The sequence below is a fragment of the Schistocerca serialis genome, chromosome 5 (assembly GCF_023864345.2).
Source record: "Schistocerca serialis cubense isolate TAMUIC-IGC-003099 chromosome 5, iqSchSeri2.2, whole genome shotgun sequence".
NCBI classification, from domain to species: Eukaryota; Metazoa; Arthropoda; class Insecta; order Orthoptera; family Acrididae; genus Schistocerca; species Schistocerca serialis.
This window is the reverse complement of record NC_064642.1, coordinates 425,749,171-425,773,117: the sequence shown is the minus strand read 5'-3', so window position 1 is coordinate 425,773,117 and position 23,947 is coordinate 425,749,171. Positions and strand designations below refer to the sequence as shown.

Here is a 23,947-nt window from a genome sequence, read left to right as displayed (position 1 = left end):
ATATTTGATCACATCTTTGATCAAATCTTTGACAAAGAAATTTGATAGTGTAATACCGACCTAAAGCCAAGTTTACACGATGACACTAGGTTGCAGGCAACTGCACTACCAGCCACTGTGCACGCGCGCCGTGCATTTGCACAACTTGGTGATGAAACTAAACTTTCGGCGTGTTCCAACTTTGGCGACACTAGTTGCATGAGTTTTGAGGTTATGCGTGTTCGTAGAGTGTAGATAAACTGAAATATGAAGTGGGGAATGGAGAATAATGTTCACTTTTTGGATATCTATGCTTTGCATAGGTGTTTGTGGTATTTCAGTGATGCTGACTACAAAAATAAGCAACATTTTGCTGCTGCTGAGACCATCATGTGCGATCATAACATAGATGGTCTGACAATATCTGAGTGGCAGGGCAAAATTTATTGAGTTAGGAGCACATATACAACTGAATTAAGAAAAATACAAGCAAGTGTAATTCTAACTGTGGCAATGCTCTTGTCTACAAGACTAAAATCCCATCGTTTGAGTTGGCCAACTCTTTGTTAAGGTATATCATTGACTATAGGGAAGGCTATACAAATTCAAGAAGCTGCATTCTTTATTCAATATTCAACTATTTAAAACATCGCTGCAGTGTTCCCCATTCACGTGTTAGAATTTTGAAATATTGCCACTGTAAAGATCTCTCTTCAAGAAAGTAGTTTGCAAACCATTCTCTTCTTAATGTGGCCTGCTTCGAGTAATTATTGTTACTAATGTTAATAATTGTTAATGTTAATAATTATTGGTGTTAATGTTAATAATTATTGGTGTTAATGAAATAGCGTCATCAGCAACTAAAAGCGAATCTTATAGCATGCAGAGTGTTCTCGATTGTAATGCACACAATTTGATATGAAATTTCAGTTCTGGTGACAGTGCTTCATGCAATACAGTACCTTTATTCCTTATTGCATAATTAACTCTATTTAGAAGAAATGTGAACAGTTCTGGTGACATTCTAAGATAATTAAAAGAACTTCTACAAACTTCCGTTATAAATTATTTCAGCAAGGATGCTGAGCAACCGAGCTGTCTTTTCTTCATCCAGTCACGAATCGAAACATGTTTCTCATTTTTTTTTTCTTATGCAGCAATTCCACGCAACAAGCTTTAACACCATCACAACTTTTGCGACGTGCAGCTGCCAAAACTTCCATTTTAGACACGACTCGAGTACCCACAAAGCGACGAAACTGAAGTGTATACTGGTGTCACCGTGTCATATATGAAACCACTTGCGTGCAATTCATTCCATGCAACGAGTGGTGCAACCCAATGTCGTCATGTAAACTAGGCTTAATGTAAACTAGGCTTAATGTAAACAGTTGTGACTTCATGCTCATTGGAGGCAATTTTCTGTTATGAAGCATTGTGTAGTCTTCCTAAAGCCTTTCGCTGTTGGCAGATGCTTGCATGAGCACTGTGTGTCGTCGTATATGGTTCATTTCCATTGCAATTTAAGTTATTTTCATTTTTTTCTCTCATTTATGTTTTATTGTTGAAGTATTATTCTGCAGTAGTCGGATCCTATAATATCCTCTGTTAGAGTATTGGTTCTTACCAGTCAAAATTACAAAAATTTAACAGAAAACTAAAACAATGAAAAATTCCCAGAATTGCAAAAAATTAGCGGGTTTTTCCCAGTTTTCTCCCGAATGAAAAAATTCCCGGGTTTTTACCGGATCTCCCAGTTGGCCTGGTTCGTATACACTCTGTACGTACTAAATGGTAGAGGATATTTCTTAACTTTTCTCTAATTTCTAATCTCATGGCTTACATTGTTGACATCTTGGACAACTTACTTCGCTCCGCTTTGGAACCATGCTCACAATACAGCCCATTATGAAGATATTTTTAATACAAATATAACAGCTTATTTATTTACAGCAAAATGTACATAAAAAAGCTCAACAAGAAGGTTTAATGCAAACAGCATTTTATACAGTTGTAGAAATATCCTTTCCATTTTTTGAGACAGTTTCAGGGGTTCAAGTCATCCTCAAAGGCCATATTATTTCTATCATCACTTCATGGAAGACAGAACACAGTACACTGCAGACATTCCTTCCCGGTTCTTGCTTCAATTCCTAAAACAGAACATACATCTAAAAAATATTTACACCCACATTATACTTATTAAAATGACACATGCAATTTATAATGAAAAAAAAGAACAAGAAAATATCTGGAAAACATACACCAATAAACTTAGTAAAACAGTTTTTTCTCCAAAATTTGCACCAGAGTTCGGCATGATTGTTATTTCATTAGGACATAACAATAGAAGGCAAACAGTCTGTTGCAGAATTACTGCTCTGCTCTGTGAGTAACAAAACACGGTATAAGTCTGCTAAGTCTTTACTATATCGGGAAACAATCTTATGGCTTTTAATAAGCCTTCAGCTGTTCATGAATGATGTTTAATTGTAATGAAAGACTTCGACATCTTTGTTTTCAGCAGATTTTTGTGTCATTACGTAAGAACAAAGAACTTTTATTTTTCTTCAGAGAAGTCAGTCTACTTGTTGGAGGAGAGACATTGTAAAATAATCAAGGCATTCTTGTGGGCCATCACTGTGGAAATTATGACCTCAACAAACACTATGTCAGTAATATTAAAGAATCATTACTAGAATTTCTTCGAATTTATGTATGGAAAGTGTTGTCTGAAGAATACAAGTAGATTTATATGTAAAAGGGTATGTGTTGTTGATTATTTTCATTGAGAATTGGATTCCTTATTACGAAGTACTAAGGCATTCTATAGATCCACAATAATGCAAACTGAACTGTTAGCAAGAACTTGCAGGCACAGTCAATTTTATTTGGGAGAAGTCTATTGTTCTTTTCTCAGTGGATTAATGAAATCTATTTGAAGATCTATCAACCAATTTTCAGTAATTATGCTGTCACAGCACACTGACAGATTCTGGTTCATCTATAACGAGAGAGTAACGACTTTACATGAGGTTTCACCTTTCGAGAAGAAGTTGCAGCTTTGATTTGTCAAGGAGCAACCAAACAGATTCCCCAGGAAGCTGTATAACCACTGCCTTATTCAAAGTATAGCAGAGAATTTTACACTGTTAAGTATACTACTCTCAAGTTGAAAAAATTACTTTGCTACCTACCTACAAGCAATCAGAATTTTCTGACTTTTCACATCTATGCAAAGCACTTTAAGTAAGATTCTCTACCTGGCATTTAATATTTTTCATGAGGTTCAAATCAATCAATACAAATCAATAAAATCAATACAAAGTTATTTCAAGTTAGTGTCATTTCCTTTACTTTCATTCATTTTGATAGAGATAGTATGACATAGATTGACTACCTTCATTCTGTCCATCGTTTAAAGATCTGAAATATAAAGTCTGTGTGTTTTTAGTCAAGAATCTGTCTATGACATAGAATTAAATTGCAAGGCATTTTTGGTGGTCTCTCAATACACACATTTTTTGATGAAGTGTCATGTGGTCGCAATGAATGGTACAGCAATATTACTGTTTGAAACTGTAGAATTTTCTATCAACTTTGATCACAAGGCTCTTTTATATTTTATTTGATTTCTAATTTCAATCAATTACGATAATCTTCAGTTCAGTCTGTGTTAAAGAAATTGTATGAAAACTACAGAATTTTTAGCCTAGAATAGCAATACAGCAATGCTAAATACATATTTTTCAGTACACTTGTAAATGCAAGTAAATTAATATGACGATTCTGGACCACATTTTGATCAATCCAATTCACAGAAGAGTTTCAATCAACTCAATTCACAGCAGGGAAATAGCAGAAAAGGAACTAAAGAGAATGTGAGAATGAAGCATTTTAGAAAAATCTGACAATAGCTATCCCAATAATTTAAGAGCAAAGGTAACAATTCACCGAGACGTAAAGACTTTGAGTGTTCGAAAAGCAAACAAACACAACTGAAAACTTTACTAGTTTTCAGACAAATTCATTTTCATGTCAGGGTAGAACTCACGCACAATAACATGGATCTCATGTAGAAACATACTCTGATCCTGAGCGCTGAGCAAGTCCATCTCTATGTTCGGAAAGCCTCAGTTGAAAGTCACTTGCCAACCTGTGCAGTTCAAGCATTCTTTCACTGCTATCACTTTACTACATAGCATGGCATCGCAGTCTCAGCGTACTGTAACTGCAGGGAACATTCTTCATAACCAAGCATATGTGATTGTACACAGTGCCACTAAATTAATGTTAGAAGAGACAAATGAGGAAGCAAAAATCTCCTTAAAACTGTGCCTGGGAGGTTTGTAGGAGACAATAGCTATTCCAGTTGCACAATTAAGAGACTAAAGGATGAGAGGAAAAATGTAGTTAAAGGTATTTCCCAAGGCTTCATCACTTCAGGAAAGACACAGAAGGAGGAGATAATTTTATATGTAAGTACACAACTATTTCTTTTTCAGTATTCTGGTGAGAAACCACTGACACTGAACTCCTATATCTGCGTGAATTATAGGTTGTATTGACATAACCTGTTAATCTGATCATTTGCAGACTTGCTAACTGTGGCTTACAAGTTATGTGAGATGTGCATTTGTATGCACGTTTTAGTGGTCAATCTGCACTTCCACTACAGCATGTTTACAAATGAACCTTGTCATATACCAGACTGATACCCCTTCAGTTCACCTACCTACAAGATGGCTGCATCTATCTACAAGATGGGCATCAAGTGAATTCAGGGGTATTTTCTTGTGTGCTAAAAGAGCTTATTTAAGAGGAAATAGGGTCAAATTTAAATTTTCTTTGTTTCATGTACTTGCTTTAGTGTCCATTCTTGTCACAAAACTGAATATTAGTGTCCCAGCATAACTTGTTCTTGAAAAAACTTTGTGTTATCTGAAGTCCTGATAATCATGACATAACCCGAAATTTTGCATGACACAAACACAAAAAATTCTATTCAAGTTTTCTTGATAGTGTAAAATTCGTCAAAAAAGGCAGCTACTAGTTTCATCAGTGTCTATTATCACAATAATTGAACATTTCTAAATCGTATTTAACTAACACACTTTGTATTGTTTATTAGTTAGATAGATGCCACCTAGGCCTAAATTTTCTAAATTATAAATGTTTAAAAACCTGATCAAACATACTTCATAATGTAAATTCTCTAAAAGCAAAGTAATCACTAATTCATTCTTTTGTCATTGTATCTCTAAATCAGTAAAAAAACAACAACCACTGCACATAAGACCTTTGCTTCGTTTTTTGCTTTCATACAGCCGATCTCACGTCCATGATAAATTTAAAACATTCTTTAAACTTAATTATTCTTTCGAAACTGACCACAAGCGAGGAATGTGGGAGCTGTTATAGGGTAGTGAGTAGAGGGATTTGTTGCCAATCTTGTAGGAAATATTTTCACTAGGGGTGGATGCAGTGGAGAGGATGTAGGGAGAACAGAAAAGGCTCTCTCCTGGAACTCCAGAGTATGCAGCAGGAACATTTTGATTGGGGAACAGGACTGACTGTTTGATTGACTGATTGAGAGGGGTTATTGGACCAAACGGTGAGGTCATCAGCCCCGCGATTCTGAAGTGTGTTACAGAAGAAAGAGGGTCTGCTAAAAATGAATGGATCTAATCAGGGGAGTCAAATTATAAAATAATGAACATTAAACACACACTGTAAAGGCATAAAAGGTGAGACCAAATCTAAAAACTGGAAAAAAGGGGGGAGGTCATGGAGTCACAGACTGAGAAGACTAAAAGAAGTCCCAACTACAACCAACCTGCCCCTGCTCCAAGACTAAAGGAGAACCTTACATCTGGAAACAAAAACCACTTTCACAGAGGAAGCTGAGGACCAGTTCAACCATCCGTGGATTGTCTGCTAATACTAATTTAAGGAATCAGGAAGACTATACTTAACATGACGGGCCGAAAGAAGGGAACATTCCGCCAATATGTGAGATATCATCAGTCTGGCTCTACAACCGCATTGTGGGGGTGGGTCGTTACGTCGGAGGAAACAATGGGTGAACCGGGTATGACTAATACAAGAATGGCATAAAACAGTGGACACTTTCTGAGAGGAGCAGAAAAAAAGAGTGCCAAACTGCAGTAGACTCCTTGATTGTGCGGAGTTTATTACTATGAGCAGTAGCACTCCAGATGGCATTCCACACTGTTGGGCAAAGAGAGATTTGATGTAGATCCATGTATCCGCAGCTGCAATCGTGAAAGGAAGTATCTGATTCTCTAGCCAAACAGTCAGCCAATTCGTTCCATGGGATGCTCACATGACTTGGGACCCAGAGAAAGACGATTGAACAGGCGGCATGATCAAGAGTAGAGAGAAGGTCAAGGATAGCAGAGACAAAAGGCTGATGAGAGTAGCATTGGTTGATAGCCTGCAGGCTGCTCATGAAGTCTGAACAAATTAAAACACTGTGTAGGGAGGCCTGAGAAACAAAAAGGAGGGCCCTATGAATGGCTAGAAGCTCTGCTGTGAACACACTTTATGACCCCAGCAATAAATGGTGCACAAAGCCAGTAGGAGACGTGAAAGCGTATCCCACCCTATCAATAGTCTTAGAACCATGAGTGTAAAAGATGGTGGCACCCTCGAACTCTGCAAAGATGGTACAGACAAGGTGCCGGAAAACCATAGGAGCAACATAGACCTTAGGACCCTGGAATAGATCAGTCCTAATACATGGTCTAGGCACCATCCAAAGGGGGGGGGGGAGGGGGGGGGGTATTGGGAGGAAAGACACGGGGTGCAGTCCAATGAGTGGAGATGGAGATCCCAACAGAGGAAAGTGAGACACATGCCAACAGGCAGTCCCACTTGTGGGTGGGTTTTAGGAGGGAGTCATCCCTCATTGGCAAAGAGCACAGGGTACACAGGATGGTCAGGGAATTGGTGAATGGTGATTGTGTAAGAAACAAGGAGTTGGCTCCGTCGGATGTGTAGAGGGGGAATCCCCGCTTCTGTGAGGAGCCGATCAACAGGACTAGTGTGAAAGGCACCAATGGCGAGATGCACCCCACAATGATGGACAGGGTCAAGGAGTTTCAAAGTAGAAGGAGCTGCTGAGCCACAAACCTAATTACGATAATTTAGTCTGGACAAGTCCAGAGAATGTTAAAGATGGAGAAGAGTGGAACGATCTGCACCCCAAGATGTGTGGGCCAGGAGGCAGACAGCATTAAGCTTCCACATACATGCAGTCTTTAGGTGGCGAATGTGAGGCAGCCATGTCAGCTTGTTAGCAAAAGTAAGACACAAGAAACGGGACTGTGCTACAACATCGAGGAGCTGGTTGCCTAAATAAATTTCTGGATCCGGGTGTACTATGGGTCGACGACAAAAACGCATAAATACACATGTTTTGGAGGGAGAAAACTGGAAGCCATGGGTGGTGGCCCATCGGATGGCACCTTGGAGATGGCGCTCAGCAGACGCTACCGAGTGGGAGCTGCACCAAATACAAAAATCAGCGACATACAATTCCGGGGTAACCAGTGGCCCAACAGAGGTTGCAAGTCCATTGATGACAACGAGGAAGAGTGAGACACTTAGCACAGAATACTGTGGGATACCATTCTCCTGAATCTGAGGGGTGCTGAGTGAAATGCCAACACGAACCCGGAAGACCTGGTAAGATAAAAACTTGCAGATAAAAATCGGAAGGGGGAAGGAGAAGGGAAGCCCTAGTCATGGAGGGTAACTAAAATGTGATGGGTAAAAGCCTGTCGGATGGCTGATTCCAATCGGAGTAAATGGTCAGTTGGAGATGGCCCTGTCTGGTAGCTACACTGATACAGGGACAAAGGGCCCCAAGATTCAAGTACCCAACATAATCAGAAATTGGCCATTCTTTCAAGCAGTTTACAAAGTAAATTCACAAGGGCAATTGGACAGTACCTGTCAAGAGGCATTGGGTTTTTCCCGGTCTTAAGGACGAGAATAACTATACTGTCTCACCAGTGTGATGGAAAAGTGCCCCTGAGCCAAACATGGTTGAAGACCCTGAGGAGCTGTTGCCTCTAGGGAATGTCCAAGTGTTGGATCATGTGGTTGTGGATGGAATCTGGCCCTGGGGCTGTCTCTCGTGAAGAGCTAAGAGCCTGCACCAATTCCCATTCAGCGAAGGGTGCATTATAGGGCTCAACGTGGTGCGGAATGAAACAGAGGAGGGTCTATTCAACTCTGCATTTCTGCCAGAGAAAGGTGTTAGGGTAGGAAGAGGACGATGATACTGTCGCAAAGCGTGTCGCAAGGTGTTCTGCAAGGACCAATGGATCAGTGCACGGAACACCTTGGAGGTTCAAACCCTGGACAGTTGACTGTCGCTGGCGGACCAGGAGGCTACGGAGCTTTGACCAAACCTGCTATGAAGAGGCATATGTTCCCAGTGAGGAAACGTAGCACTCCCAGCATTCCTTTTTACTCCACTTAACGAGCTTTACCACAGAGATGTTTAAAAGCGAGAAGGTTGGTCTGTGAAGGGTGTCACTTAAATCACTGCAGTGCCTGTCAGTGGTCCTGGACAGCAACTGCGACATCCTTCATCCACCATGGAACCAGCCGATGAAAAGGGGGACCTGTGGATATGGGGACAGCAATGCCAGCAGCATGAAGAATAGTAGCAGAGATGCCTTGCATGACTACATCAACAGAATTCAAGAGGGGAGTATCAAAGTGGGCAGCAGACTTATATAAAGCCCAATTGGCCCTGTGGAATGCCCAGCATGGGGGCCTGTCTGCCTGGCAACAGCAGGGGAATGATAGAATCACTGGAATGTGGTCACTGTCACAAAGGTCATCATGGGATGACCAATGTAGGGAAGCCACGAGGGCAGGGGAGGAGAATGTGAGATCAATAGCAGAGAAGGTGCCATGAGCAGCACTGAAGTGGGTAGGGGAACCATCAATGCGCAGACACAAATTGAGGTCCGTGATAAGTTGGTAAAATAGGATACTCCTACCCACTGACGTGACACTCCCACACAGTGGATGGTGGGCACTGAAGTCCCCAACGAAGAGAAACAGGGGCGGGTGTTGCTGGATTAAGGTAGACAGTGCAACGTAAGCAAGTGGCCTACCTGGGGGGGAGTTAGACATTGCAAATGGTGATTGCCGGAATCATTTGCACTTGAACTGCTATTACTTCCAAGATGGTGCATAGGGGGTCCACTCACAAATGACATTGGAGTGACCAAAGTGCAAACCCCACCAGATGCTACCCCGGGGAAAGCATGGTTCCAACAGAACGCTCGATAACCATGAAAAGTTGGTGAGTGGTCATTACGGAAATGTGTTTCTTGAATAACGAGACAGAATGCAGAATAAGAGGAGACAAGACGTTGCAATTCCACTGGATGATCATGTGGCATGAGTCCAAGGTAGACATGAAGAAGCTGAGGAGGAGGTCAGGTCACTCGGTCAGTAGTTGTCACCGACAAGGATGGTGTGACATCCATAAATAAGATGTCAGACACAAGTTGCTAGGGGGGAGATGGCTGTCTTGGGATTTATATTTCTTCTTCTCTTTCTGAAGTGGAGGAGGGCAGGGCACAGGGGGAGCACAGGCTTCTGCTAGATCTGGAACTGAAAGAGAGCAGGCGACCTTGGGGCGCACAGAATGTGCACCTCGCGGTTAAGTGGTAGTAAGTGTCTTCTGGCCCGAGAGACACCAGGGAGAAGAGTCCTGGGAGGGAGTCCAATCACCGGCAGATGCCAAAGAAGGGCGGAACTTCTTCGGTTGGGCACAGGGAGCAGTTACCTGACGGGAGGTTGTGAGAACTACAGGGGAGGGGGAGGGGAGAGTGGGATGGGGCTGGGGTAAGAACAAATTAGATGCATTTTTACTTATATTACACAGTTCTCGCCATAATATTTTGTAAATAATAGCAGAGCTCCTTCAGAGTTGTGTGCACTTCATTCTGAAATATGTAACAAATGTTATTTGACTTTTTCTTTCATTATCCATAAACAACCAAACAAATAATTAACAAAAATAAAAACTCACCAAAACATTGCTCAGGCTTTACAATTATGAGGCCACCGAGGGAATGGAACTGTGTCCCGTATGTTGTGTATGTTCAACAAAGTTTGAAGCAGTCTTTCAAAACCAAGTCCAAATCCACCCGAAGGGACGCTTCCAAAGCGACGTATGTCCAGGTACCAGGCAAGTGATTCTTGTAAACCAAGATTCAATAGCTTTTCTTGCAAGACATCTGGGTTGTCTTCACGAATACTTCCACCAACTAATTCACCAACAACGGGTGCCAGCAACTCCAAGGATTCAACCTGTTGCAGTAGAAGACACCTTTCATTTTGTGTTCAATAAAACAGACAAGAGACTTACCTGCTAAACAGTAAGTATCTCAATAATCTGACGTTTATTCAAATATTATTGCAAGAAATTTTTTGTCAATTGCTATCAAGTATGACAACGAGATTTTTGGTGAAATGTGCACAGTTTATATGTAGAGTAGTCCATAAGAACCCACAAATTCAAAGTCATAGTCATAATCGTTGTTTAATTACCCATAATAGGGTCAGTTTGACAGGTACATTGCTCAGTACGAGTTTTCAACCTCTTATTGGTCTCAGAGAAATCATTCTTCAGAATTTTTGCGTTTAAGGTTAAGTCTTCTGGATCCCCTCAACTGAATCAAATCTTGAACATTTTATGTTTTGGGAAGAAGATATGGCCTGAAGCTGACAAATCTGGTAAATAAAAGTACAGTTTGGGAAACAACGAGACTTACTTTTTAGTAAACTACTGTTACACCACTGCTGTCAAATGAGCCAGGGTATTATTGTGTAATTCAGAAAAAAAAAAAATCACAAGATGTGAGGAAGTCAAGATGAACTGTGGAATACAACTCAATTGCAAAATAAAAATAAAAACTCCAAGTTTACCTTTTATACACACTTTTTCCCATTTTCATCTTATAAGAGATGTTAATGACATTCTCGGGAGGGTTGTGTAAACATTAGTCACTTACACAGGATATTACCAAACTCATTAATATACTTCGAATTGTTATGCAATAAGACAACAATAGATTTGTACTACTTCTTCTATGAGGAATGATAAAGATTATTTACATTTCACATTCACTCACACTGGAGTGTTGATCAACAAAACATTGTATGGCCTCTTTTTGATTGGCTGAAGTCTGTGACAGACACACACTGTATTGTATGCAAGCTTCAACAACATCAACACAGATTTTATTTAATTCCAAGTAAGTGGAAATAAATCACAGAATATAACAGATTCTGACTCTTCTTGAATTAGACAGAAAAAATACTTCTGGAGCCAGATATCTCTTGTCCATTAAAATAATCTGGAGGTTTACAAGACATTGCTTCTTTAGACAGAGATAATGGTAGCAGTGGTGGTGGTGGTGGTTGTTGGGGGGTACAGTTCTCATCAGTATGGTTATCACTGTTCTCACTAAACACGAATAAAACAATGGAAACTAAAAGATGAAACAATAAAAACAATTGTGGAAAGGATAGATTGTAGCCATCACACAGAAGAGACGCTGAGTCATAGACAGACACAATCAAAAAGACTCTAGAATATTTACTTGTAAGCTTTTCGACAAAGTCCTGAAACAGAACATACACACATTCACACAAGCACAACACTCTCACTCTCTCTCTCTCTCTCTCTCTCTCTCTCATACACACACACACACACACACACACACACACACACACACGTGCGGTCACTGTCTCAGGCACTGGGGGCTAACGTCACAAGGAGGACTTTGCCCAAAAGCTTACAAGTAAATATTTTAACAGTCTCTTTCACTTTGCCTGTCTGCAACTCAATGCTGCCTTTATGTGGTAACTAGCAATCTTTCTTTTCCATAATACTATTGTTAAACATGAATAAATACATTTAGTGAAAGGCACAGTCTTTCCTCACAAGTGATATTGCAAAGAAAAAGTCTTACAAACAAATATCTGACTGGAAATATCTGTTTCACTTAAGATCTACATCATCAGGACTCTCCTTATTATGAGGTCGAGCACCAACAGGGTTTTCATAAAAGACAAATGGCTTAAATATGTCAGAATCTGAAAGATAGCTACCTGCAAGTGTCTATTGTTTACTTAAACAGCATTACAGGATGTGACTGTGCAGTGGAAATACTATGTGAGAAATACTATTGTGTGTGGAAATTTGAAATGTACCTGTTACATTCTTATTTGATGGAAGTGTATCTGCCTCTATGATCAATGAATTAATGTACTTTAGTATTGGCACTCCATCTTTGGACTTGGCATTCCATCTTTGGATAGTATGCATTCCAAATCGGGGGATTACAGGCATCATGGAAATCCACTGTTGGGACAAAACAATTATCAGGAAAAGTTTGTTAGCATGGCCTTCCTCTACTGCAAGCACAGAAATACTTGTTTTGGAAATAAAACCGCCTTTTCCTGCGGCCTCTTAAGTGCACAAATTCTACACTGTCTCTTGAGGAAATAGGTTTCATTTAGTACAAATCACAAACCTTTGCTGTCTTTATTTGGGCCCAAGACTAAACTGTCCGAATGAATGGATAACTGGCTCCATCATTTGGCTTTATACTTATCCAGTTACTGGTACTCCATACATTATTGCCCCTTCCATCAACATTCTAATGCAGATGCTCTCTCCAGACTCCCTATGGGAAATCTGACAGACAGGAAACTGCCTGTATTCAGACTGCTCCCAGGTTATAGTCTCTGAGGTCTCCCCAATAAATTTGAGAGATATTATAGTAGCATTCCGGCGGGATCTTCTATTACAGCACGTTTTCCAAAATGTCTGAGTATCACAGTCCATCAAATTTTCAGCCACACCACCGTTGGGTCTCTACTGTTTTTTCATATGATGCCACCACCTCCAGACTCGCCAGTTTCAGATTCCAGTGAGCAATCAGTTTGATTCATTGCCTGAAGTAGAAGAGCCTCAAACAGTTTTTCAGAAAAGTAGGGTGCAGCGGACTCTTAGTAACAATTGTAATGCTAGGTCGGAAGTAAAGTCAAGCAGAAAGGAAAGAGTCCTGCTGTTTGGTAGCAGTCATGGAAGAGGTGTAGGCCAGTTGCTGCAGGATAGGCTAGGAGTTGAGTACCGGGTCACAAGCATTGTGAAACCTAGTGCTAAGCTTGGCCAGGTTACAGAAACCTAGTGGCCTTGTGCAAAGATTCTGATGGTGAGGACCATGTTCTTATAGTCAGAGGAGCAAGAAACAGCCTGGCCAGCAATTCGGACTATAGTATTAGGTATGACCTGGATGTAATAGAAGCAGCAACAGCTCACACTCATGTGGGGTTTGTGGGTGTTTTGCAGCACCATGACCAGCCCTGGGTTAATACGGCTGTCAACTGTGTTAACAGAGAGCTGGTGGGGTGGGGTTACTGTTGGCAGAAACTAAATCTCATATCTGTGCTGTGCCTGTTGATGCAACTGGGAGGTGGGGTTACACTAGTCATGGCCTGCACCTGAATAGGCAGGGGAAGGATAGATTAGTTGATCATTTTGCAGAAAATGAAAAGGGGGCCATATGCACACAAGACAAAATAAATGTGATAACTGGAGTCAGAGGGACACATTTTCTACATTACAGTCAGGTTACAGACAGAGAGTATTGGAAGAGATTAAAACAGAACAGTGCCATAATGTCTGTAGCAGTATCCAAAGAAATAAAATCAGAACATTATAAGATTGAAAAATAAGATAGATGAGTTTCTTGTACGCCTAGAAAATAGGGTAAATTCTGAAGGTATGGATGTTTTGTGTCTCTCTGAACACCATATAACCGCAGGGATGGAGAAGTTAAATTTAAGGGATTGCAAATTAGCATCTTATTCATGTAGAGTCAACATGGAAAATGTCGATTGTTGAAGAATGTGCTTGTGAGTTGCTACTGCAATATACTTCTATAGTAATTGTAATAATCTACAGATCCCCTCAAGGTAACTTTCAGCTATTCATGAAAAATCTAGAGGCATTATTGAGCTACCTGTCAGACAAAAAGAAGCAGTTAGCAGTTTGTGGTGATTTTAATGTCGATTTCTTAAAATATAGGGATAGGAAAGATGAGATAGAATCTCTGTTTGGTTGTTTCAATCTAGTATCTGTTGTAAATTTTCCAACTCGTGTGCAGCAGGATATTAGGTCACTTATCAATAACCCTCATAGACAGTGCTCAGGCAGAAACAATTAATGTTAATGGGCAATCTGATCATGATGCACAGTTAATGGAAATAACATATATAGCACCTTACAGGCTTCAGGCAGGTTCATACAAGGCAGGGAGGCTTATTGATGCGAACAGGGTACAGAGTTTTAAGAGCAGCCTACAAGACGTAGAATGGGATGAAGTATACACAGAAAATGATGCTGATGCCAAATTCAATTTATTCCACCGTAAATTTGTCTCAATATTTGAGAGTAGCTTTCCTGAAACGTTATTCAAAAAAGCCATGACTAAGTCAAGTAAGCCCTGGATTACTAAGGGAATTAAGATATCGTGTAAGAGGAAGAGGGAACTACACTACTGGTCATTAAAATTTCTACACCAAGAAGAAATGCAGATGATAAACAGGTATTCATTGAACAAATATATTATACTAGAACTGACATGTGATTACATTTTCACGCAATTTGGATGCATAGATCCCGAGAAATCAGTACCCAGAACCACCACCTCTGGCCGTAATAACGACCTTGATACGCCTGGACATCGAGTCAAACAGAGCTTGGATGGTGTGTACAGGTACAGCTGTCTATGCAGCTTCAACATGATACCACAGTTCATCAAGAGTAGTGACAGGCGTATTGTGACGAGCCAGTTGCTTGGCCACCATTGACCAGACGTTTCCAATTGGTGAGAGATCTGGAGAATGTGCTGGCCAGGGCAGCGGTCTAACATTTTCTGTATCCAGAAAGGCCCGTACAGGACCTGTAACATGCAGTAGTGCATTATCCTGCTAAAATGTAGGGTTTCGCAGGGATCGAATGAAGGGTAGAGCCACGGGTCGTAACACATCTGAAATGTAACGTCCACTGTTCAAAGTGCCGTCAATGCAAACAAGAGGTGACAGAGACGTGTAACCAATGGCACCCCATACCATCACGCCGGATGATATGCCAGTATGGCGATGACGAATACACGCTTCCCATATGCGTTCACCGTGATGTCGCCAAACACGGATGCGACCATCATGATGCTGTAAACAGAACCCCTGGATTCATCCGAAAAAATGACGTTTTGCCATTCGTGCACCCAGGTTCGTCGTTGAGTACACCATCACAGGCGCTCCTGTCTGTGATGCAGCGTCAAGTGTAACTGCAGCCATGGTCTCCGAGCTGATAGTCCATGCTGCTGCAAACGTCGTCAAACTGTTCGTGCAGATTGTTGTTGTCTTGCAAACATCCCCATCTGTTGACTCAGGGATCGAGATGTGGCTGCACGATCCGTTACAGCCATGCAGATAAGATGCCTGTCATCTCGACTGCTAGTGATACGAAGCTGTTGGGATCGAGCACGGCGTTCCGTATTACCCCCCTGAACCCACCGATTCCATATTCTGCTAACAGTCATTGGATCTCGACCAACGTGAGCAGCAATGTCGCGATACGATAAACCGCAATCTTGATAGGCTACAATCCGACCTTTATCAAAGTCGGAAACGTGATGGTACGCATTTCTCCTCCTTACACGAGGCATCACAACAATGTTTCACCAGGCAACGCCTGTCAACTGCTGTTTGTGTATGAGAAATCGGTTGGAAACTTTCCTCATGTCAGCACTTTGTAGGTGTCGCCACCGGCGCCAACCTTGTGTGAATGCTCTGAAAAGCTAATCATTTGCATATCACAGCATCATCTTACTGTCAGTTAAATTTCACGTCTGTAGCACGTCATCTTCATGGTGTATCAATTTGAATGGCCAGTAGTGTACATGGACAGGCCAGAATAAGTCAGGATCTGACTTTACTTGCTTACTACAAAAGATACTTCAATATTTTAAGGAAAGTCATTAAGAAGTCGAGAAGCTTAAGTGTTCTGACAGAAATTACTAATGCAGATAATAAGATTAAAACTATATGGAATATTGTCAAATGAGAGACGGGACAGCCTGACAGTGCACAGCATACCATAGCAATAAAGCTAAATGATGATGTTGTGTGTGATAATTCGCAAGTTGCAAGTATAGGGTTAAGGGGTTCAGTTGAAGAAGCAAAAAAATATGTTAAAATGTCATTCCCCAGGACTTTAGGCCTTTAGAAATAGCACCAACATCCCCCACTGAAGATAAGGGAATTATAAATATACTGAAAAACAAGAGCTCATGTGGTGTTGATAGAATCTCTAACAGAATTTTGAAGTGTTGTTCTAATTTAATAAGTGGAGTCCTCAGTGATATATGTAATGCTTCACTGGCACAGGGAATGTTTCCAACAGATGAAATACGCAATTGTTAAACCTCTTCACAAGAAAGGGGACAAGAGTTACTTAAATAATTATAGACCAATCTCATTACTGACTTCATTTTCTAAAATATTCAAAAAAGTTATATATTCAAGAGTAGTCTCACATTTAAGTGAAAATAATTTACTCAGCATGTCACAGCTCAGATTCCAGAAGGGCTACTCGACTGAGAATGCTATCTACACAGTTACCTATCAAATAGTACAAGCCCTAAATAACAAATTATCACCAGTTGGTATTTTTTGTGATCTTTCCAAGGCATTTGACTGTGTGGATCATGTCACACTCTTAGAAAAACTCAGGTTTTATGGAACTGAAGGCTATGCACACAGCTGGTTTCAATCATACTTAATGAGCAGAAAGTTCTGTTGAATAACACAAATAATGTTGGGAAGGTGGTAAATTCTAGTGAATGGGGAATTATCACAAATGGAGTCCCACAGAGTTCAATTTTGGGTCCTCTGCTGTTCCTTATTCATGTGGATGACCTCTCACTTAACGTTCAGCAAGTAGAACTAGTACTTTTTGCAGATGTCACGAGTGTTATAATAAACCCATTCCAGAAAAAGCAGCTGAAGATATTGTTAAGGATGTCTTTCAAAGAATTATTAAGTTGTTCTTAGAAAATCGGCTCTCCCTTAATTTTGAAAAAAACTCACTATATCCAGTTCTGTACACCGAATCGAGTCATGCCAACAATTGATGTAGCATTTGAACAGGGCTGAGTTAACAGGGTAGATTTCTCCAAAGTTTTGGGTGTTCACATTGATGACAACTTGAACTGGAAGAAGCATATTACTGAGCTTCTCAAACAATTAAGTTCAGCTTCTTTTGTCCTTCATATAATCGCTAGTCTTTGTAATAAACAGTACTTTGCATATTTCCACTCAATAATGTCTTATGGAATAATTTTCTGGGGTAACTCACCACTTCGACATAAAGCATTGATTGCACAAAAGAGAGCAGTGAGAATAATTAGTGGTGTTCACCCAAGGACATTATGTAAGCACCTATTCAAGGAGTTAGGTATTTTAACTGCACCATCAGAGTACATATATTCGCTAATGAAATTCGTTATAAATAATCCATCTTAATTCGCGAAGAACATTGCTGTTCATAGGTACAACAATAGAGGGAAAAATGACCTTTCCTATCCGTTATCAAAGCTGTCAATTGCTCAAAAAGGAGTACAGTATTCAGCAGCAAAAATCTTTGATCATTTGCCCAACAACATAAAGTGTCTGGTAGGCAGCAGATCAAGTTTTAAATCTAGCTTAAAATCATTTATTTTGGACAACTCCTTCTATTCCATGAACGAGTTTCTGTTTCAGAACTGGTAAAAAAAGTACTGTAGTACTGTCAAACGGGGTGATTTCGGACAGTTTTGTTGTTATTTTGATTGTAACTTTTGTATATATTGTTAGATTAAATTGATTGTTATGGAAATGGTAGGGTATATGTGTAACGAATAAAATATCCCAGAACCAGAAAGTTTGTGTATAGGTATATTTATCTGAGGCAGTTAAATAAAGTGTCCGAAGTCACCCCATGGATTGGGGTGATTTCAGACACATGTTTTTTAAATCTCTGTTCGAAGTTGCAGTATATAGAGGGCAAATTCGGACAGTTACTGCCTTTTTTTAAACTCTACTTGCTTTTTATTTGATTTTGGTGACATTTTACACATTTTAAGGTAGCCCTTTGTTATGAATAAGTGATATGGAACGATATAATGAATTTTATGTATTAGAAATTAGTTTTTATTTTGCAAAAATTTAAATAAAAATGTTTTACAGTTCTTAACTGAAATATTACAAACAAACTCAGTAATTTAACTAAAAGGTCAAAATAATTTTTCTCACTCATAATTCTAAATTAAGTTGCAAACACTTTAAATAAACGATTGTCTTCGAGTCTAAAGCACATCTTCTCGAAAAATGAACATTCCTCACTTCTCAACTGGTGTGGGAAGTATTCTTGAAATTTGCAATTTTTGTATTGTGTCTTCATTGGGGACAATAGGAAACACAAATATGTTTTTACTGTTCTCGCGTGGGTGCAAGAATTTCACACTTACTTCCGTAGCACCTACATTTGTGGCCACTCCAACATACTGCCTTGTTTGCTCCTTGTTTCCACGTTTATATTTGCAACAAGAAAAGCCTCTTCTTTCAGCAGTAAAACTTCATTGGATGATGTGTCGTTTTCACTTTCACTACTGCTAGAAGCACTGTCACTTGTTTCAGCACTGTTTTCATTTCCTTGAAAATCTTGGTCAGTGATTGATTTTCCAGGTTGAACATCTAGTTTGCGGCAGCAGCGGCAGGAGCTACAAAGCTTATTTGGAGGATAACGAATTTCTTTGAGCATTTCTTCAAAAGTGGAAGACCTTGCGTCTGCGTTGCTTTGCTGGCTCTCCTCATTATCAGGCAATTTTCATAAGACATGATCTGGATCAAAAGGGATTAGGCCTGTGGTGCAATATCCACCCTTTATGTTTTCCTTGGAGTTTGCTGAAATCTCAGTCACTGTCTGCTTCAGAAGAGATGGGAAGGCATCCTTGGAAATGGTCCCACGAGTGTGTTTCTTCCAATCAGTTAATACAGCTCGCCACGCTGCTTTCACTGGCCTGAAGAAGCTTACATTGAGCGGTTGGAGGAGGTGCGTGCTATTGGGGGGAAGGAGAATGAATGAAATATTGTTCCGCTCACACTCTTCAATAACATGTAAAGACATGTGACTGGATAAATTGTCTCCACTCATGACTGTTGGCCCGTTTTGCCTCTTCAAATAGGGCAAAGCAATTGTAAAGAACCAGTCTTCAAATACTGGCAGGTCAAACCATCTACTTTTGTTCCTACTGGGGTTCCTTGTGGTCCACATTCTTGCCATGTGTCTCACAAATACTCTGATTTGTAAAGGACGTACAGAGGAAGCAGTTTACCATCAGCACTCTACCTGCCATCATTATTGAGACACTAGATTTTGATGAGTCCATCACTTTCTCAGCATGCTTACTCCCTTGTTTCATAATTATCTGCTGCCTGCCAGGATCATCTGACATGTTAGTTTCATCATAGTTGATCATGTTGCTAGGTGGGAGATTTTCCAGCTTTGCCTTGACATTGGAGAAAAACATCTTAACAATCTCTTTTTTTCACTTCTGCACGAGCTTGTTTAATATTTTTGCTTAAGCGAACGGAAAGATATTCTGGCTGTCATTTGAGGAATAAATGCACCCATTCTTCTCCTGGCAAATTATTACGAAATTTCTTCTCTTTTTGGCCAGATTTATCAAGGTAGCCTTTAACTAAATATCTAATATCCAACTTAGTGAAGAGAAATCCCCAATGTTCAGTTCTCAAGATACCTTGTTTCGACATTTCTTTTTCTTCTTTATTTAGCACTGGCTGTCCTCCCATTTTTTTCAGATGTGCTTCCTGTACTTTATTTTTTAGGGTTGATTTAGGTGTACCATACAAATCACACCCTTTTCTGTACGATAATTTACCACTCTGAATATCACGAACAGCTTCATCTAAAAGTTTCGGGTCATAATTAGACCGTACTGTAGCACCTCTCCTGCTCTCATACGTTCTTGGCATTGTCCGAAATCACCCCCACGCAGTACACAGTTTTACAAAAACTGTCGTTATTTTATATCCTTGCACGAGAAACTCAACAAACTTGTACAGAAATTGTCTCAATGCTGTTAGCTACTGAGAGCATCATCAATTACGGTTACAATAACTTCCCGCTTAGAGCAACAATAGAAAGTTTCCACTTTATGATAATGCATGGATTTTTAACTCTGAGGCTGTTCGTTAGTTATTCACCTAGGGAAACAATTGATGCAAAATAAAAGTTGTGGAAAGCATTAAATGCAATCTTGCACTTAAAATAACGGGCGCATGGATGTTAAAATACGTAACTCTTTGTTTCTATGCAGTGGCAAAGAGCAAATAAGCCATACTGTACGAATTCGCCCCGGTGTCCAAAATCACCCCGTTTGATGGTACCTCTAAATGTAGTTGCATGTGTAAAACTAAAAATTTCAGTAATATTAATATTAGCACTATTCATGTGTGTATATATATCTTGTAATCTGACTTGTTCCACATCATATCGATAAAATAATCATAAAAATGATCTCTGGAACATGACATAACTAAACTAAAACTAAACAAGGCATCCTGCTGCTGACACAGGAAGACGACAATTGGCAAGAGGTTGTGCCCATAGCTCTGCAGTGAGCCATGTTGCAGCTCATAGATAAATCTCACTGTGGACCCTATAATGAGACTACATCTGTGTGACTCTACAGTAGAGGGTGATATAGCTGTAGCCAATCATACAACACAGTACACCTTTCTGTTATTGTAATATTTTGTAACCTCAGTAATGCATATTTCTTAATATGAATTTACTGGTTTATTTCATTGTTTGGGGACCCAAATTTTTAAAATCACATTCATTAGTCTAATTTTATTATGAAAGACTGCACATACTAAAACTGATTTAACTAAAAACAGTAATTATTCAATGTAAGGTATTCCACATTGTGTTGAAAAATTGACATGAATGAGACTCTCTGATCTGTCAATATAAATCCTATGCAGCTTTGGTTTATGTATTTCTCTGGCTAGTAGTAGTAGAGAGTTAGATGTGAGCTGTGTTGAAGATAAGTCAAAATGTAACTCATCACTGATGTACCCTTGTGGGTTACAGTGTTAATGTTTATGAAGTGTGAAAAAATTGTTTTGTGGTTATTGAAAATTGATGAATACATATGAAAGTGACTTAACATGGTGGTTAGCTTTAAAGGAGTTACATTATGACCTGAAATATGTCATTGTCAGAACACAACTGACCTACATTATTGACAACTTTGCTGAGTGAAGCAATTACGTTACAATGCTGAGACAAAGAGGAAGATTAAAATAATGTTCTTAAACACTTCCAAGACCCTGGAACCTTCCAGTGAAATCATATCCCATTTATTTTCAGGACAACCAGCAGCAGCAACAACATTTACAGCAATGAACAGAAAGATGAGTACTGTCTGCAACTACTGACTTTTTACAACAAGAAGTGTTAATGAATTAGTTCTTTGTCTCATGTATTGAAATTGCTCGATCGGTTCTGTATCTGGTAACCACCGATAGAATCATAACTTTGCTTTTATTTCATAAGATATTTAATAATATTTTGAGTTATAGGCAAAACAGCTTACCATTAGAACCTCAAACATGAAACAGCTTACCATTGCATGTCCTGGTCGTGAATGGGCAATGACGTCACACAGGTGGTGCATCGTTGTTTGTCCTGTAAGGGACATCAGCCTGCACCTATGCACTCACATTCCCTTTGCTTGGAATGCACTCACCCATAGAATCACCTGCATATGGATTTTGTGGGGCCTTCCTTAGAAGCCATATGACTCATCCTTATTGATCCTTTTTCCACTTTCTCTACTGCAGCAGACGACGACAACAACTGCCACTACAACCACTACCAAGGCACTTCAGAAAAATTTTTCTATCAAAGTGCTATCCATCTTTGCCACACATGATAGACCACAGTTTACAGATGCTGCATTCCGGTGATTCTGCACTCCTAATTGCATCAAACATGCGAAAAGACTCCTCTGTTTGATCCTGTCTTCAGAGGTCTGAGGGAACATTTTCTATGTACCTTTAAGACCCAAATGGCAAATGCTGTGCAGACTACCATATCTGAATCGGCCCTCACATTTTCCTACATATTTACAGAGCAACATCCACTGATGCCCAGAGTTCAGCAGAGTTGCTGCATGGGTTCCCTGTCAGAATCTGCATGACCCATTACTAGTGCCACCTGTTTAAGTTGAAGAAGCAACACTTTTTCATTTGGATACTCCTACTGAGTGCATACTCTTGGGTGAACCATGACACTCAATTCTGGCACAACAAGGCCATCAGCCAATTCTGGCGGCGACTGTGTGGAGATTTCTGCGCATGCAGAGGACTCAACTTCGGTTATGACATACCTGGCCAGGCATCACCACCATCCACGAGGCTATCACAGCAGTGGCCACTTCTGATCCATGATCTGCAGTATCTTGTGAGGACAGCTGGCCATTTGGTCTTTGCGTCTCCATGCTTGTCTCTGCAGCTGCCCCTGGACGGACTTCGACCCAGCTCCCCCATCGGCTGAGTCGCCAGTGCCTGCAGCAACTCAACCTGAGCAGCCAGCTCCTGCTTCTTCACCTTCTCTCAAAGGACAGAGCACTGACACCCTGAAGATGCCAGCTGGGATCTTATCCAACACAAGCCCACTGTCATTCAACTGTCCTCCCTCACAATGATCAGGTCATTTTCAGCCCTGATTCAAGGGAGGAGGGATCCAGTAACTCTGCAGGACATTTCAATGGATGGCACCATACTATCAATATGCCACATTACATCTAAATCTGGCAGGTTCACTGTGTGTAGTTAGCAACACAGTATCTCTGGGCAGTAGGTCACACAGTGAAGTGTGACATGAGATTTTTAGGATGGCATGTCCCCCTTCCAAGCCACCGTGATGATGAAAGATGTTCATGACATTTAGTAGTAAGGGTCAGAACATCCCACTGTAGAAGATATTAGAAGGTGTTTAGAAGGCAAGGAAAAACAGAGGAAAGGTCACAGTACAATAGACCTAGTGACAAATGACTGTCGAACTGGCTTGTGCAAAAATTATACTTCTTGTTTTGCTTTTGCACAAGCTACATATGTTTAAGATGACATGTAAGCCTGCTTAGTATACGAGATTATGTTGTTGTTAAAGAAAGGGGGAATACAGAGAGCTGAAAGTTCAGGTGTTTATGTCATTCACATAGTTGTAATGCTCTGTTTCACCACCCATCCATGCACAAGGAGATGAAATAATTTGAAGATTCCTGGAGCTTGGTTGGGTGGAACTGACTAGCAGGTCCACCTCAGCAAACATAAAGAAAAGATGACCAAAAGAAATCTTATTAAACAGAGCTATTGATATCAAGTACCATAGGATTACCGATCACACACAGTTAATTGATACAGACAAAAAAAAATTCCATATATCCAGCAGACGATACCAGGAATGTATTGTGTTTCTTCGATGTAGTTTTCTTCAATGTGCACATCTGTTAAAGTTGTAGAGGAAGCATTTCACAGGAATAGGCATTATGCTACCTAATAGGTCCAAAATAACTAGGCAGCTATACAGGAACCTTTAACATCAAAAAGTGACCTAATGATAACACATCACATTACTGAAGCACACTTAAATATAACGGGACGAGCAAGAGAGTATGAAAGGATGGCAGCACATCTATTTTCATGATGAACAGCTCAAGGCCTTGAAGTATGTTCTTAACAAAGTAAAGTCATTCAACACAAT

General features: G+C 40.1%; 1 protein-coding gene across 1 annotated transcript in view; it reads right to left on the bottom strand.

Moving 5' to 3' along the window:
• Positions 1-1,882: 1,882 nt before the first annotated feature.
• The window catches only part of LOC126480977 (probable asparagine--tRNA ligase, mitochondrial), a 74,050-nt gene continuing 51,985 nt past the window's right edge, over positions 1,883-23,947 (bottom strand). Inside the window, exons 5-6 of the mRNA XM_050104414.1 lie at positions 10,064-10,344; positions 1,883-2,132 (exon numbers count right to left, since the gene is read on the bottom strand). Of these exons, the coding sequence (XP_049960371.1) occupies positions 10,075-10,344 (270 nt within the window). The 3' untranslated portion in view covers positions 1,883-2,132; positions 10,064-10,074. The remainder of the gene's footprint in view (positions 2,133-10,063; positions 10,345-23,947) is intronic.